This window comes from Xiphophorus hellerii, chromosome 2, assembly GCF_003331165.1.
Source record: "Xiphophorus hellerii strain 12219 chromosome 2, Xiphophorus_hellerii-4.1, whole genome shotgun sequence".
Taxonomy (NCBI): domain Eukaryota; kingdom Metazoa; phylum Chordata; class Actinopteri; order Cyprinodontiformes; family Poeciliidae; genus Xiphophorus; species Xiphophorus hellerii.
The window spans coordinates 13,112,935-13,130,630 of record NC_045673.1 but is presented as its reverse complement, the minus strand read 5'-3'; the positions used below and the strand labels follow the sequence as shown (position 1 = coordinate 13,130,630).

The following is a 17,696-nucleotide window of genomic DNA, read 5'->3' as shown; positions in this document are numbered from 1 at the left end:
TTTGGCTGGTCTATTCTTAGATCTTGTAGGTGGAGCAACTGTCAGCTCAGTGGGATTAAATGAGGAACCCAGACTGCTCTCATGTCATCACTGAGGTCTCAAAATACTGGTGCATTTCAATAAATCAAAAATTTTACAAATTCATTTAAGAGTAAAACTTGTATATGAGCTGATATACAGTACAGACCAAAAGTTTGGACACACTTTCTCATTGAATTCAATGAGAATGTGTGTCCAAACTTTAGGTCTGAACTGAGTACAGACCAAAAGTTTGGACACACAGTTGTGTCCAAACTTTTGGTCTGTACTGTACATTCCAGCATGTAATATTTATATTAGTTTATTTATATTAAAAATTATAGCTTGCAACTAATAAAACCAAAAACTTATTTTTTTCTGAATGCTTTAATATTTCATAAGAACAAAACAAAATGTAATATAAAAATGTTATGCTATTGCTACAAGACTATGCAGAAAATTGCTGACAGTTACATTACAGGAGACAGTAAGAAAATCATGACCATAAAACTAATGACCATAATAGGTCATTAGTAGAGCAATTGACAGCTTTATTTAATCCGTTTAGTGGAAAAGGTGCATAAGGAGTATGAAGTGATGGTTTAACTGCAGCCTTGACACATCTGTAAAGCAAAGCATACTTAAGATCTTTGAAGGTGTATGGTGTGAACTGCAGCTGATCCAAGTGTTTCATAAAGTCCCACTTGTATCCAGGACTGTGTTTCATAAAAGAGATTGAATTTTATTTTCTAGCAGGACAGTAAAGATGGAGATGAAAAACAGCAGAGCTGACAATGCAGGCGAGTCGAGCCACCAGAGCTTTCTTAACTACGGCAATATCTTAATCATCTCTGTGCCAGATATTAATGGAGTTGATCATGCAAAAAGGGTCATTACAAAGAATTGAGTGTGAATACTGTAAAATAGATTAACATATTTTTCACCAGGACCACATTTATGCATTAATAAAAAAATATCTTGTTTATGTAATATTAAAATTTTCTAAGAGCTTGCATTTACATTTGCTGTAAGCTATAATTAGTAACAGCAGCAAACAAATATTCCGTTCTATGTAAAGAAACTATATACCAGTTTCAATTTAATCAAATTATTAAAATGCTATTCTAATTTGGAAAACTTGAAATGTATTTTGCAATTTAGTGCAAGATTGCCGTCATGGTGATTAAGAAACAAAACTCAGACAAGCAGCCATTTGGATTCTGAGGACAAGTTTAATAAATTTAGGATTTTTCTTGTTCGTGGGAAAAAAAACATACAAACATATGCAAGTAGTTATAGAATGATATTGTAACAGAAAAAGGTTTTCGATTAAAAATGGATACCCTTCTTTACAAAAATTACAACACATTAAATGTATTCAAGCATCTTGTTAGTTTAAATAAATAACATCTTTGTAGAGACAATATAAAAAAAATCTCTAGACAAGGTAAAAACCATCTTTTACAATCAAATAATATACAACCTTAAAATTTCAGTGCTTCTACAATTAACTAATCATTACAGTCATGAACGTAAGAATGAGCATGAATATTGTACATGAGCAGACAGAAAGGGTAAACTGGTGAAGCAGAAGCAATTAATTAGTAACTGGTAAAAGTGTTGGGGCAAAAAAACGAGTAAAAAAAACCAAACATTTAATAACAAACCTTACGATTACTTTCATGGTTACATGAACAGTATCATTGACTACTGTGATACCGTGTGCGTAATATGAGTATGATTTCAATTTTATGCAGTTCTGAAGAATATCTGGAGAAAATTTTATTTATTTTCAAAAAGGATATGGAGCATGTAAGTCTCAAGGAAATCAGTTTTCATACAAAGGGACGGAATTAAATCACATTCACTATTAGAAGTATATATATCTTAATGTGGAGTGAACTTCAAAACAACTGAAGTAGAATTCCAAATAAAAACAAAAAACAACATTAATGGGTTACAAACAAGCGTTCTATTCTAAAAAAAAAAAAGAAAATTCTGTAGTTTGGGCTCATTTACCAAAATGATGACATTTACAGTCAAATGTGAAGACAATAATTCTCTGGCAAGACAAAAGATTAAACATGCATGAATGTCACAAAGTGCTCCAAAACTGGTCAACCTTAGAGTTAAATAGCCAAAAATATACTGAGTGGCCTATCAACTCATAACTCTTCATATAAAAGTGTTAAACAAGTTGAATATGTGCATTTTCTCAAAAGGTCGTTTTACGTTCTTCTTTTTACACTCACAAATTACAATCAGACAAATAAAAGATAGTATATAAAATCCTTGCATAGGCATTAGCAGAGCTGGAGACGTGGTAAACACGGAAAAGGACAGTACATTCTGATTTTCAGAAGGAGGAATTTAGGAGAAGAGCTTTTTCTGCTTGAAGTAGGCGTCAAAACGGCTCTGAGCATAATCCTGCAAAAAAAAAAAAAAAAGACATTGGCAAAACTGTTATTAAAATGTAAAAGACTGAAAAAATAAATGTATTACTTTAATTTCATAAAAGTAACCACACACAATGGAAAATGTTGAATTTTTGATGTCAATGGAGAAAGAAAACACTAACCCCTTTTATACCTTTCTGTAATGACTTTAATTCAAATGATAAAGATAAGTCAAATGAAAGAAAAATCACTTATAATCTGAAAAATAAGAATATGCTTTTGAGCACAGGTGGCATCTGCTTTATATAAACATTTCAAGTATTTTCAATAAAAGATGGTAATTGACTTGCATAACAATGTTCATATGATTTATCCGATTGATATTTTTAATTAAAGTTGTGTCAACATTATTACTATGGATTTTCAAGGAAGTAAGCTGCATCTACAGACACAAACCTGATGAAAATGTAGATTAGAAAACAAAAAAATTCTCTATTTTCTTTTGTCTAAATATAAGCCTAAATATTTCTTCACTGTTTCTTGTCCTGCACTTGCAGTTTCAAAGTATGGATCCCAATCATTCTGAAATATTTTAAAAAATTAAAGACATGAAGTTAAATAAAGTATGCATAATGTGCAATTATGCACATTTTGGCTACAATATGAAGAGCATCTACTGGTAGGGATTTAAACAAATTATTACACTAAAATACCTACCACTAAATGCTGCATATTACCTTATTATTTAAAATATTTTGAATCATCAAGAATCACACTGGTCATTAATTTAAATGAAAAAAGCTAACCTAACTTTTCTTTCAACAAAATTAATTTGCAATTAAAAAACGATTCTTGATTGCTCAAATATTTCTAAAAAAAAAAAAAAGTTAAAAACTGAAATCATTGTTTAAAAAGATAGCTAAAGTAAATTAAGTTAATGTGCTGAAAAACCAAAACAAACCCTTACCATATATCCAAACTCAATCTTGGATAACTTGGCCTGAATGATGGACCACAGTCCCCAGAGGAAATGCGATGCTAATGCATATCTACAGTAAATTATAAAAAAAAACAAAAACACAGGTTTAGCAGTCTGCAGATTCTTCAGAAACTTGAATAAAAGAATATCCTTGCTGCAGCGAAGCATTTCTAAAAGGCTTCACCTGTTTGCTTCAATTATCATATCCTCTTCAATTTTTGTCTGATCCAGGTCACTCTTGGTGTGTCGATTTAGCTCAGCCAAATAACTTCTGATGAAGTGAAGCTGAAAGGATAGTAAAAAAAAAAGTTTTGGTTTTGCTTAAAAAATCTACAAGAAATCATTTATAGTTATTACGCTGACTGAATTCTCATGAAACGCTTGCCTTCATTTATTTGAATCTCTCATGAACTCTATTCAATTACCACGTTTTTACCGCTAGATGTCACTAAACAACAAGCACAGCATCTACTGGGGCGTAACCTTATAGGGTGAATTTAAATGTGTAGTGTTGCATATCCTCCAAGTTTAAAATTACCTATTGCAGTGATTCAGTGATTTAAAAAAAAGTTAATTTGCTTAAGAGTCAAATTCTTGCTGCAGGCTTAGAAAGTAAAAAACAGTTTTGTAGCTCAAATTCAAATACAAAAATACTTTATTGATCCCAAAGGGAAATTTAATAGTTCAAAAGAGAAATTAAATTAAGTTACATAATTGTTTGGCCACATCCACTTAAAAATTCTGAGAAAAAAAAAAAAAGAAAATTTGTAACATCGTCTGTGAATTTGTTATCAAGATGAAAAGTATATTGAAAGTTTTTTTGTTTTTTTTGGTAATATCACCCACCACTAAGTTAAACCCTGTTTTACACTTATTAGTATATAGAACATCACCAATCATCATCTCTAATTTACGTGGTAAATTAACCATTATTTTGACTGACCTGCTGCTCTCTGGTCGGATAGTTCTCAGGTGTAACTTTGTAAAACGGCCACTCATTCCACGTGTAATCATACGTCCACTCGCAGAAATGGTTCCCAAAGTCAAAACCCCTTCAGAAAAGAAAACTTATCGCGTTAGCATTGTTACATACGAGTCCAAACTAAACATTTCTAAACAAAAAGGCTTCTTTAGTGCTTACTCAACCCAAGCATTGTGTTTCCAATGAATTTATAATCGAAGTGCTCATTTTACCTGTAATTGTAACTGCTATATTCAAAGTCAATAAGCATCAGTTTTTCTGTCGATGTGTGGTCCCTGTCCTCCAGGATAAGGATGTTTCCTGCAAGAGTGAAACAGGAAGAAAACAATCAATATACACAGTTCAAGAAAACACTTTCTACTTTATCTGACATCAGGTTTAATATTAATATTGCAATCAGGCTTGAAAGTGTGGCTGGAGAAAAAACATTAATGTCTGGAAAACTGACTGAGAGAATAGTTATGTTTTTACCTTCTTGGACATCATTATGACAAAACACCACTGGTGATGGAGTCGCTGCCAGCAAGAGACCTGTTAATGAAACAGCCAGAGAACCAGAAAAGACAATAAACACATTAAACAGAAAAGAGCACAGTAAAGGCATCAGTGTTGCATATGCAGATATTGCCACAAAATTAAACTCAAATATTTCGAAAATGGACACAAAGAAGATATTATTAACAAGGAATTAGCACTAACGTTAATATCAGCTCAATATTAGTCATTTTTTTAAACATATCAGTATAGATGCAATAAGTAAAATTACGGTGAAGTCAGCAGTGTGGTCGTTTTCTAGGTCTTAAAAGCGTAGTGAAATATATATAAAATATTGGTAAGTATATAAATTAGCCATAACATGGGATATCAATTTTGGCTCACATCCTCGTATCATTTATGCTTTGATGCTGTAAAAGAAACAAAAAAAAAAAAAAAACACTTTTGAAGTGGAGAGTGCATTACTTGTATTTTTTTTTCCAGTTCTTCATCAAACAGCGTTATAAAGTCTGATGTACTTTTGCTTAAAGTTGCATAATTCACAGCACTGACTTGAAAAATAAAAGCCAATACTAAAATACTATGACCAACACAAAGAAAAGCTACAGGGAAAACAAAACATCCCCTAAAGTCTTCTGTGCAAGTGTCAAAAGACTTATGAAATAAATCCATCCGAGATAGGATTAAGAACAGCTGACAGAGCAGATTTAAATAGGTTACAATGAATCTAGTACTAATCCTGCTTCAAAGTAAGACGCACAGATATCTACAAGATAACATCTGCTTTCACATCAACACAAAACAGATAAACAGTGGCCTGATCCTGCTTTGGTTCGGACTTTTGAACTATGAGGAGAAATCAGAAGAGAAGTCGTGGAAAGAGATTCAAAGGTCATTAACTGGTCTGAGAACAAACAACATTTAGACTTGTGTTTTCCGTACAAAGAAGTGTTATTGTAGAGTCTTCCTCCCACCAGCTGTTACTTTATGTCCAGCAAGCTAAGTATGTACATCTCTGCCGTCACTTGCAGTTTCTTCAGTTTCTTGTGAATACTTTGCTGCCATTTCTCATACACAAATATACCCTCATATTGTACATTTGTTATAAATTATCCTACTCCACATTTCTTTCAATCTGAATATGCCTTTTTTAATACATAGCTTTTTTGTTGTAAAATTTCCCTTACTGTAATGTTTTGTGTCTTATTTTCTGTTTTTATATTTCCATCTTGATGTGAATCTGCTCGTTTCAGCTGGTCTGTCACTTTGCTACTGCAACACCTGAATTTCCCCATTGGGACATAATAAAGATAATTTCTATTTCTAATAATGAAGTAACTTTAACTATCAAATCTTTAATTTGTGTAAGTCGATGCCACATTTGTTTGAAAATAGGATAAGAAGCAAATATTTGGCTCTGCTTAGCTGTGCTACCTACCATAACTAGTGATGTAGCCTACTTTATAAAGGGTAAGCTTTACTTAAAGAGCATTACATGCGTCTGTCAGTCTGTATGGAGGGACAATTTTCTTTAGTAAAAATGATTGAATGAGTTTTATAAGGATCTATATTGTCTTAAAAGTACATGCCGCAAAATATTTTGCTAAAACTTTAAGCTGTTACCATTTGGCCAGACTCACCGGAGACTCTTGAGCTCAGCAGGCAGATCAAACTGTATCAGTTTATTGTACTTTTTCACATGCGTTTCCCGCACAAAATGAATCTTCATTACTTCATCCATGTATCTTGAAAAACAGCAGAGAGGACAACAAATCCATGTAAATATAATGTACTAACTGTCCAGAAAGAAAGTGGGACTGTGTCTTGTTCTCACTTGTCAATGGTCCCGAACAGCCACTTGGGCTCTTTGTTAAAGGGCATAACCATGCCATGAAACCGTGCCAGTTTGGTGGCAATCTCAGACGAAATAACCGGGTCGGAGAGTTGTTCTGTGAGCATGCGGGTGTTCTAGGAAGAGACAGAGAGACTCAAAAAATAACTAAGAATCAAACAGATATCGGCCAGAGTATCAGAAAAAGCATTTGGACTAAAAATGTTACATACCGGTAAGTATTGCTCCAAACGTCCCTCTGGAAAGATACCATAAAGCTTTGGCCCCAAAGTTCGCTCTGCCAAAATAGCAAACATCACACTTTCCAGTACCAGAGAATCCACACCCTGAGTGGGAAAAAAACTAGTGATTAAGATATGATTGTTTTATTCTTACAAAGCAGGATCTAGTGCAATAACAAATATTAGCAGTGAGGCAGACTCATGGCTAAACACAGATTCTTGATGACCTCTACTAAGTCTACCAACCTGCAAGATGGCACCATAGACTCTCAGCAGCACCTGCCGGGGTTCTTCCCCCAAACATGGGACATGGTCAGGCAAGATACACAGGTACAGTAGATTACTCAGTCCACCACTAAGAAAAACAATGACAATATTTACATTAGAAGTTACATAATTTGCTGCACATAATGTTCATAAAGATTGTCAAAAGTCTGCTTGACAAAAACGCTTCCTGATATGTTGAATATGGCTTTCTCCCCAGGGCAGAGCATGCTGTGGAAATGCAACAAGGAGAAATAAAAAAGAGGCTAAACTCCTCTGGAGCCGGGGCTACTTACAGACTAACATATTCTGGAGTTTGAATGAGAGAAATTCTATAAAACCCTGTCCAGATGCATGAATTCTCCCTGCAACCAATGTCTTTTTCCCAGAAAGTTATATTCTCTCTTAGTGATGGGAAGTTTGGCTCTTTTCAGAAAGCCAGTTTTTTTTGGGTGCTTTTGAGCATGACCCATCACTAATCTCTCTTACCTGAAAGGAAGACCCTGCATCACTGTCCCTGCTGCAGGCCTCTGGTCTGTCTCCTCCCTGACTTTTCTCTCTCTACTGTGGTAATAAAGATTTCTTTTAAATTTGTGGATAGAATAGTGAGCACAACTTCTGTACAGAAATGAGAGAGGATTGAGTTTATTCCTAGGATTAACTAACCAGCAGGGGATGTAACCTACAGTAGGTAGCATTAGTATTCTTGTTAACTAGAATACTAATGCTAGTTTAACAAGCTGATTAGCTATCATGGCAAGTTAGCATGGATTAACTAGTCATAAATTTGCTAACGCTATCTAAACTTACACAGTCTGTTAAAAAAAAAAAAAGCTGTGCAAAGGCTTTTGCCTTTTGTTGGCTCTGTCTGGTTAGCTGACACACACTGTGCAGCTCCTCTCAGCAGCATGTTCCCTGAGGCTGATTCACAGACGACACAGCACTAGCCCCAAGCTACACTGTTTGTGTTTCTGCCTGGCTCAGCTATGGAATGGACTGCACAGTAATTACCCATAACATCAAAGAGACCATTTAAACTGCATCCGCAGGGCAGCACACACCACTGCAGGGTGCCGCACCGCCATCTCGTAAGGTTAGATCCAATCCTGTATCATGTATGCTCATTGTGCATTCATGTTCACAAATTAAAGTGGTAGTGGCTAAAAAAATTGCAGAAGGCAGAGGGCACAGCTATAGGAAGTGCGTGATGTCCCATGTAACACCGCCTGTTAAGCATGTCTACACACAGTGGCCAGAACAGGGACACTGGCCCCTGTAATGGCCTTTGTAGAACCGTCCATGATGTTGGCTCAATGCAGTAAAAGATGATTGGTGGGATAGTTAAAGTCCATAAACAGGATGTTCTTACTCAAAAACCATGTGATGTGGCTAAATTAAAACAATTTGGCAAAGAAGAGTTATCCAAAAGTTGTCCACAGCGATACAAAGAGATCATCAAAGTTATCGCCAACACTTGGTGGTACTTGTTATTCCTATGGGTAGAAACCAACCCCGTTGTCTCCAATGTCCCTTTTTACTAAAGGCTCAAAGAGCCATTGCAACACGATGACACTGCTGACTGGTACAACAGTTGGATGTGGAAAAAAAAAATCAAATTATAAAACAAAAAAACAAAAGAAGTTAGGAATATCGCGTTCCCTTCATTTTAGTAAATATTACAAAAATGCTTCTACTAATTTATCCCACGTTATACAGATAGCTGTCAATACTTACCTGACGATACTAATTTGAAAATCCGCTTCTTGAACAGTTTTCCATGATCCAGACAGAAAGTCCCTGCACCACAAAAACGCTCTGCTTTTTGTATCTCGGTCGACCTCTTCGCTTCTCCCATCCCGAAAAGACTCAGCTTCTGAGTCGTCATCTACCTGAGGACTCGGGGTCCTCAGGTATCTCTCACTGACCAAAAGCGAGGTCACTACTCGCTTCCTCCCTGCCGAAGGACAGACGCCTTCCGAGGAGAGGGTGTGGCTGGAAATGTTGCTGCTGTGGAGCCCTTGTCCCGTTTTCTCAGCTGTGTCCAAGACATTCGCGCCGGAGTTACTATGGGTCGCATTTCGACCAGACTGCATCGTGAGTTTGAGGGCGAGGAGTAAATGAACACCGCCGTAAAATGTCGGTCTGATGAGGCAGCGCAACGGGCTCGCTGACACGCACTGTTCACCAATAAAGCCGCTCAACCGAAAGAGCCAAGCATAGCTGGATGTCCTGAACCGCATGAAACGCGCTGGGCGGCTTTAAATATGATGTATTCAAATTACTTTTTTATTACCCTTGCAAGCGCAGCGAGCAGCAATGTCTGTAACCGAAGCTAACTAATCAACATCCAATCACATTTCAAGGAGAATCTTGCAATTGTCCTCATTGGTTAGTGAGCTAATACGTAATGTATACGTCACTAGAAACGTTAGGTCTGTAGCTTCCTGAAGGCTTTTTGGGCAGTGTAGTTCCTTTCCGACACTCGAAGTAAAATAGACAAGCAGCTCTTCAGTCCCCCGAGAAAATTGGGCCAGGGATCCCGCTCCTGCCCAATGTGTTCAAACAGCCATGGCTTGAACAGTTGCTCTGTTTATCTGTGCTACCCGCAAATCCATCCTACCTTGTGGTAAAGCGCATGCGCACATCGATGCTACGTCAGATATTGCTTACTCAGCAGTTTTCTTGTAAATACGTCCTAGCTGTGGAAGTTTTGTTTCATGTGTTTTATTTCATCGAAGATTACGGTAAGCTTTATTTAATATATTTTATACCTGGCTTTCATTAAGCTGCTGTATTACTTCATGTATTTACTTTACATGACAGGCAGCGTATAAATGGCTTTAGTTTGCCGTCTGCAAAGTCGTTACTACTGTAAACAAGTCATTAGCGGTTAATCAGGACAAGATACGTTGTTCTTTGGGCTATTTTGTCCCTATATTTCAAAATATTTTAGTTTAATTACACTCTGTTTATTATTAAACTTCGCTAAATAGATGTTAGCGATACTATGTGGAATTGAAGCTGTGTAATAGCCGTGTAATATGTATACTAATCATATCCTATCATTTCAGGAACACAATGACCTGCGCAGTTCGGTGGACACATTGTGGCTGCGCTGCATTTGATCAAGTCTGTCATACAACGTAAACGTATTAATGCGCAAAAAAGAGTTGCGGTGATCTGTTGACTGTGTTTAATTTAATTCCAATAAAAACGTGTTTCCCATGTCTGATACTGTTTTATTCTTACAAACACCTCTGTGTTTAAAATATTTTTTAACAGGTAGGATATTTTAGTAAAAGGATTAGTGCAAACATCTACAGCTTTTCATTTTAAACGGGTAGAATATTTAGATGAAGGAAGCGATCTTGTGGTTTCGTCATATAAATTGTTCCAATGCTATACTAAGTATAACTCCTAAGCTTCCACTTCAGTCCCGCCCTGGTGAAAAATTTATATACAAGTAGCCTATGTTAAATTTTAACATACCTGAGCATACTTTCAGTCAGACTAATCATGAGCATACTTCAAGTTCACTTAGGATTAGTTAACTTTAAGTGTGACATTTTGGAACAATAATTTTGTGCTTAGTGTACTTTAATAGTATTAAAATTGTATTAAAGCGCAATTTAAAGTGTACTAACTGTACTTCAACTTACTTTTTTTGGACAACTTGAGTTACATTTAATATACTTTAAGTATATTGCTTTTTATGTAATATAAACGTGCTTGATTAGTATATTTTGAGTATACTATTTTTGTAATTGAATTACATTTAAAATATACATAGAATGTATTTTAAGTATATTGGCATTACATATTTTATATATGAGTAGTGTGATTACAGTATGCTACAATTACACTTTTGGTCCATTATAATTGCTAATGAAGTACACTTTTTAGTTACTTACTGTCTTTTATTATTCTGCTTTGCCACTTTGTACATTACATGCTTCATACACACTACAGTACTGCAAACACATCAGGCTACCAGAACACAGAAGGATCCATTACAACACACTTTCCAGGTGAAACAAATTACATTGTGCTTTCAATATATTACCATTTTGGTAACACTTTATTTGATGGGTGTTGTATTGTTGTTTCTAAATGAATATGAACTTGTTTTCTTTGCATTGTTTGAGGTCTTAAAGCACTGAATCTGTTTTGTTATTTTGACCATTTCTCAGTTTCTGCTAATAAATACAAAATTTTTGCTTGGGATTTTAGCATGTTGTCAGTAGTTCATAGAATAAACAAACAATATTCATTTCACTCAAACATATACATACTGTATAAAAAGTAAAATCAGAGAATTGATCATTTTAAGTGGTCTCTTAATTTTTTCCAGAAACAGACAGACAGGCAGACAGATAGATAGGAGTGTGTGTGTGTGGGGTGTGTGTGTGTGTGTGTGTGTGGGCTTGTGTAAGAGAGAGCGAGAGAGAGAAAAGAGACATATATTGTTGTGTTACAATACTTAGTAATATGATGAATTAGTTGTTACTAAAACTGAGTATTTGTAGCTGGCCTTACTTGTTTTTATTGTTCTTAATTATTATTTTAATAATAAAGACATACATACAGAACAATAAATATCACAATAAATAGGTAAAGAAAAATGTCAGCTCTTGTTATTTTCTCTACTCTTTCCCTAATTCCCCAATGGCCTTTTTGTTGTTTTTTTACACAACCAACGGCTTATGGTAGCTCCAGTACTTTGCAGGTGGAAGCAACACTTTTTGACACTGATCATGGTTTGGAGGTTATTGATTCCCTTTAACAAAAGTTGATTTGGCAATGCACTTTGGTCTGTTTGCTCAGGGCAGGAATACCTAACGCTGGGTCATGCTGACTTTTTCTGACATGGTCAATAATTTCAGTTTGCCAATGTTTTCATGTTTGTTGTTCAATCCAAGAGAATGTGCTTCATAAAAATAATAAAGACCTTATTCTCAGTGTATTTATTTTATTGCCATAACGCTTGCCTAATCTACTGTCAGTTTCAGGGGCTGTCAGTATTTTTTGAGGTGGAGCCGGCATAATTTAAGTGCTCAAGATCCATCTCTGTAGCTAAGCTGAGGCAGGGACATGTGATGGGGGCAGGTTAGGAGGCGGGATTGTAATACAAGTAAACAGATTCATTCTATTATAAAAGCAGGTGCACAATTCCATATTCTCTACAACATCTGGAGAACTCCTCAGATCACTTGTTGTGAAGCCATGATCATGAAATTAATTGCCGTTTGTGTTGTGGTGCTGGTCTCTTTTGGCAGCTTCTGTGATGCAAGACCTGGTAAACCATTACCTCAAAAACAACCATCTCAGCAATTTCAACAGCAATTGCAGACATTTGACAAAGAGCTCACCTGGAAATACCCTGATGATCCCCAGCCTGACCCCAAGCCTAATGTGCCATTTGAGCAGAGATATCCAGCAACGGTTCCTGCTGCAACTGTTGCTGTTGAGTGCAGAGAAGCCATAGCTCACGTGGAGGCCAAGAAGGACTTGTTTGGCATCGGGCAGCCCATCAATCCAAACGACCTCATCTTGGGTAACTGTCCACCTACTGGAGAAGACCCTGTTGCTCAAGTGCTGATTTATGAAGTTGAACTGCATAAATGTGGAAGCCAGCTAACTGTAAGAAACAGATTTTTTTTCTGGGAAAAAAACTATCATAGATGTTTATTAGAATTTTGGAAGATATGTTCTGTTTGATTGCTAATTGTTTTAAGGCATGTCTTATCTAGACAACAGATGATGCCCTCGTCTACACCTACTTTCTCAACTATAGCCCTTCAAATTTGGGTTTTACTCCAATTGTAAGAACCACCCAAGCTCCTGTGATTGTGGAATGCCACTACCCAAGGTGGGTAGAGCAAAGTCAAAGAGTTTGGCAACTCTAGATGTAGCATACAACCTCTAAAGAAAACTCAGAACTTACTAAAGGCTTAATCCCCATTATAATTTTTGATGGGACACATTGGTCTGAGAATAATAGTTGAATTCTACATTTTAATTAAATTATTTTCCCCTTCAGGAAGCACAATGTGAGTAGCCTTCCTCTTGAACCCCTGTGGGTCCCTTTCTCTGCAGTTAAGATGGCTGAGGAGTTCCTGTATTTCACTATGAAACTTATGACTGGTGAGCTTGACAAAAATTACACAACTATTTTAGCTGTGCAAATTACAAAACAAAATACAAAGATAATTGTATGTATAAAATTGGAGAAATTGTAGAACTTGTTGATGTGAGGTCACAGCATCTGTAAGAACCATCTCTTCCTTAAAAAATGAACTGTTAACCAATAGTTTCCATAAATGCTGTCTCCAGAACAAATGCACATCAATTTGGCTGGTTTCTGCTGCCAAATGTCTACTAAGTTGTTGCTAGGCTACACTGCATGACTTCAAATGCATTTAAGTTGATCACAGATTTTGTTCTCATTAATCTGTAATATCCGAGAACAAATCTATTTCAGTTGATTTAAAACAATACTATCATTGCTAATCATTGCACAGATGACTGGCTCAGTGAAAGGCCAAGCTACCAGTATTTCCTTGGAGAACTGATCCGTATAGAGGTTACCGTCAAGCAGTACTTCCATGTACCCCTGCGTGTTTACGTGGACAGATGCGTGGCTACCCTCTCACCTGATGCAACTTCCAGCCCCAATTATGCTTTCCTTGATAACTTTGGGTAAATTATTACTTATTACTTAGAACTTGTTCACAAGAGTAGTAAAGATAAATGTAACACAGAAAACAAATTTGTTACATCCTCATTTGCTTTATTTTGCATGAATGCAGGTGTTTGGTTGATGCCAGGATCACAGTCTGTGACTCAAGGTTCATGGCTCGCACTGAAGAGAATAAACTTCAGTTCCAGTTGGAGGCCTTCAGGTTCCAGAATCCTGATAGTGGATTGGTATGCATCACTCCAACCAAGACAAATTAGATATTTTTATATTGTACCATATAATATTAACCCTAGTCCTCCTTTGCTTTAACAGATCTACATTACCTGCCACATGAAGGCAACATCTACTGCCCATCCCATAGATGGCCAGCACAGAGCTTGTTCCTACATTGGCGGGTGAGTATGCTTGCACACTTAGTAAATGGACTAAAGTAACATAGTGATTTTCTATTCCTTTTGACCACTCTTACCACTTTACACTAGAGTAAATTTGCTCATTTGCACTCACCAATGCTCATGCATTCATTCACAAGCACATTAGACAGCTTAGTGTTAAGTGCCTTCCCCAGAGGCACATCAGCATGTCAGAGGAAGAAGCTGGAATCAAACCTTCAACTTTTCAATTGGAAGGCAATTCCTCTTTCCACTAATCTGCAGTCGCTGACATTTCTGTCCCCAGATGGAGAGAGGCTAGTGGAGTTGATCCAGCTTGTGCTTCTTGTGAGTCTGGTGATGTGGAGTCGTATATTGCTCCAAGAATTACATTCGTTAACCCCCTCGACATTAGTAGTGATGGTGGAGGAGGACAACAAACTCCTGGTGATCCAATAGTCCCTTATTATCCCCCATTTTCAAGGAAAGCTCGTGATGTGACCAAACCTGAACGTATGTGCTTTAGAACACTTTTTATGAATGATATGATTTTGTCTAAACAAACATTACAGTAATAGATCAATCATAATTTCTACATACCTAATGGCTTTTTTTTCTTTTTTCGTTCAGTTTTGGAATGGGAAGGCGATGTCACTCTGGGTCCCATCCCCATCATGGAGAAGAAACTCTGAAAACCAGAAGTGTCGCATGATTTGCCTCTGTAGCCATGAACACCACAATAAACAGTATCATTGGTTCATATCTCTATAGGCCTGTTGCGATAAACAGTAAATCAATTAATCGCAAGATGAATTAAAGTTATGGACCTCATTTTAATTTATCGGATTTATCATTTCTTCCTGCCTTTTTTTCTTTCTATTGCTGACACTGGATGAAAAAAGGCACCGGAGAGCAACTCCGGTGCTCTCCACTAACTCCTCCCTTCCTAATTTCCTTAGTGTAATGCACAGTTCACACTACACGATTTTAGAATTGTCGGCCGATCGTTGGCCCATTTTCAAAACCTGAGAGACCACACATTAACCGACAAAAAATCGTAGGCATAGCGATTTGATCGGGTTGTCCAGCCACACGGCAAGAGCAACACACCACATACTCTCTCTCACCGCATTCAGATTTCAGACAGAAAATCCCGTAAAAGCCCACTACATCATACATGAATTAATGTAAACAAACACGACGTTCTACCGACTGGACCCGATCAGTCGGAACACACCACACACTACAGGATGGGTTACGATTATGGCAAGTTGTAAGGGGGAAATTGGCAAAAAAAAAAAAATTGTGTAGTGTGAACTGGGCTTAAGGGAGGAATGAACTATTGGATCAAGTAGCCGGATATGCCCGTCTTCTCTATCTACATTTAATGATTATTGAAGGGCAAGATAGCAAGACTTCATAATCTGTACTCTGTTGGTTGAATGTATTTTTTATTTCCACTTTGATTTTATGTTGTTTAGTTTTTTTTCAAGTGTATTTTTTGTTAATGGAGACTGAGATTCAATTTTATTTTTGTTTTTGGTTGTTTTGTTTATTTAGTTTACCAGTTCCAGTGTTTAGTGTTCTTTTGAAAATAAAGTGTATCTATTTTTGCAGGATATCGCTTGCATTATTATGTCATTACCATTACATCAGGTTAGAAATGGTCTTCAAACAATATTATCGTTTATCGCAATCATTTTTGAGACAATCGCTCAGCAAAATTTGTTATTGTTACAGGGCTATGTCTATCTTATGCTCTTGCCTCATGTCAGCTGTTCTTGAATGTGTAACAACATCCCACTCAGTCTCTTATATCAACCTAAAATTTCAACAACTTACTAAAAAAAATATTTACTTTAAATTAACTTCTATGCAATGCTATTGAGTCCAATTGGGTCCATGTGTGTGGACCCAATGTGTCCAGCACGTAATCTGTGACTTTCTCCATTTCACGAAAATAAAAATCGCAACTGTCTAAGACTGCTTGTTTCATTTAATTTTTTCCTTCAAAACAGAAAACCTAATGTTCAATAAAAATAAACAAGGAATAAAATTGAATAGTGACATTCTGCCCATTAAAAACCTAACTGAATAACTAATGGAATAATAAATAGATTCACAAACACTTTAAGATTTGAGCTTTCACCTCCAAGTACTACTTTTCTCCAAGTGCCGTCACAATAGTTTGACGAGCTACAGATCTAGTCATCATAGATAGATAGATAGATAGATAGATAGATAGATAGATAGATAGATAGATAGATAGATAGATAGATAGATAGATAGATAGATAGATAGATAGATAGATAGATAGATAGATATTCATTAGCCACAGGGGAAATTCATGTTCATTATCAAAAAGGTAAAACAGAAAAACTATAATTTTTTATTTCAATTTTGAGTTTAGGTTCTCTCTGTTGAATGACACTCGCGAGCGCAATGAACGGGCGAATAGATATTTACTGACCTCGTGTGGCAGAAAATGTGTATTATATTGTTTAGTACGGTAGAGGGTTTTGTGAGGTTCAGCACCACTTGCAATGAACAGCAAGCAACAAAAAAGGCTTATTTGATTATTCAATTAATACATTAATTGAGTTAATTCAATTAATTTATTAAATTCTTAATAAATGTATTGATAAATAAACATTTATTTAAAATGATCATTTATTTATTAATAAATTAATAAACAAAACATTCATTTGCAGCTTATTTATTTTGATTTTTCTCGAAAAGTTAAATGCTTTAGTGCCTTATTCTGGTTCGTATTTTGAAAACTAACATTTTATTTACTTTATAAAAAGTACAATAGGTCGTTCTATCTCTTTATAACTGCTTTGCTAAACAAAATCTCTAGAATTTTATAAATTAGTAATATTGTAGGAACACAATGTATACATAGTTGTCCTGAGGTCCACTCAAGGGTATCACAGTAAAGGCCACTAACTCACACCACTTTTGATACCTTGTAAAATAAATGAATAAAAATTATGCACCACTTGTCTTTTTCTGGCACCTAAAATATCTTGAGAGTCAAACTGTGGAAAAGTTGGAGAGTTGTTACCATTGCAAGATGCGGTATTTAGTTTTTGCAGTGTGCTACCATATTATGCTGGTGGTTAACAAGCATGTGAAAGATGCTGTCCTTGAGTACTCAAAAAAAAAAATCTGTTGTGCTTAACACCACCGTCTCTAGACCTAATAGTCTTTCTTAATCAGGAAATGTCACTTTCAACGTTCGTCATGCTAAAAAAGAAGAAGAAGAAGAAAAAGAAAAAAAATCTCAGCTTAGATTGTTTTCTGTAGCACAGTTTGGGCTCAAAGCCTACCCTCCTTCTGGGACGCCCTGCTCACGCAGCAGCGAAACTGACGTTAAATTGTCTCTGCTCCTCCGCACCTCCTCCTCCTCCTCTTC

General features: G+C 36.1%; 2 protein-coding genes and 1 long non-coding RNA gene across 3 annotated transcripts; 2 read left to right on the top strand and 1 right to left on the bottom strand.

The window, feature by feature from the left end:
• Window positions 1–1,230: 1,230 nt before the first annotated feature.
• chkb (choline kinase beta) lies at window positions 1,231–9,578 on the bottom strand. Its single transcript, XM_032548998.1, has 11 exons — window positions 8,942–9,578; window positions 7,190–7,298; window positions 6,935–7,048; window positions 6,705–6,838; window positions 6,518–6,615; window positions 4,847–4,906; window positions 4,588–4,675; window positions 4,337–4,445; window positions 3,578–3,678; window positions 3,382–3,463; window positions 1,231–2,445 (listed from the first exon to the last, which is right to left on the bottom strand). The coding sequence occupies exons 1-11, from the start codon at window positions 9,445–9,447 to the stop codon at window positions 2,389–2,391; spliced, it is 1,458 nt and encodes a 485-aa protein (XP_032404889.1). The 5' UTR covers window positions 9,448–9,578; the 3' UTR covers window positions 1,231–2,388.
• Window positions 9,579–9,584: 6 nt separating this feature from the next.
• Window positions 9,585–10,436, top strand: LOC116710149 (uncharacterized). Its single transcript, XR_004337052.1, has 2 exons — window positions 9,585–9,951; window positions 10,279–10,436. It is a non-coding gene; the product is annotated as an uncharacterized LOC116710149 (long non-coding RNA).
• Window positions 10,437–11,582: 1,146 nt separating this feature from the next.
• LOC116733458 (zona pellucida sperm-binding protein 3-like) lies at window positions 11,583–15,042 on the top strand. The gene is made up of 8 exons (XM_032584315.1): window positions 11,583–12,847; window positions 12,958–13,076; window positions 13,248–13,351; window positions 13,729–13,906; window positions 14,017–14,134; window positions 14,220–14,302; window positions 14,586–14,791; window positions 14,909–15,042. The coding sequence occupies exons 1-8, from the start codon at window positions 12,431–12,433 to the stop codon at window positions 14,968–14,970; spliced, it is 1,287 nt and encodes a 428-aa protein (XP_032440206.1). The 5' UTR covers window positions 11,583–12,430; the 3' UTR covers window positions 14,971–15,042.
• Window positions 15,043–17,696: the final 2,654 nt, after the last annotated feature.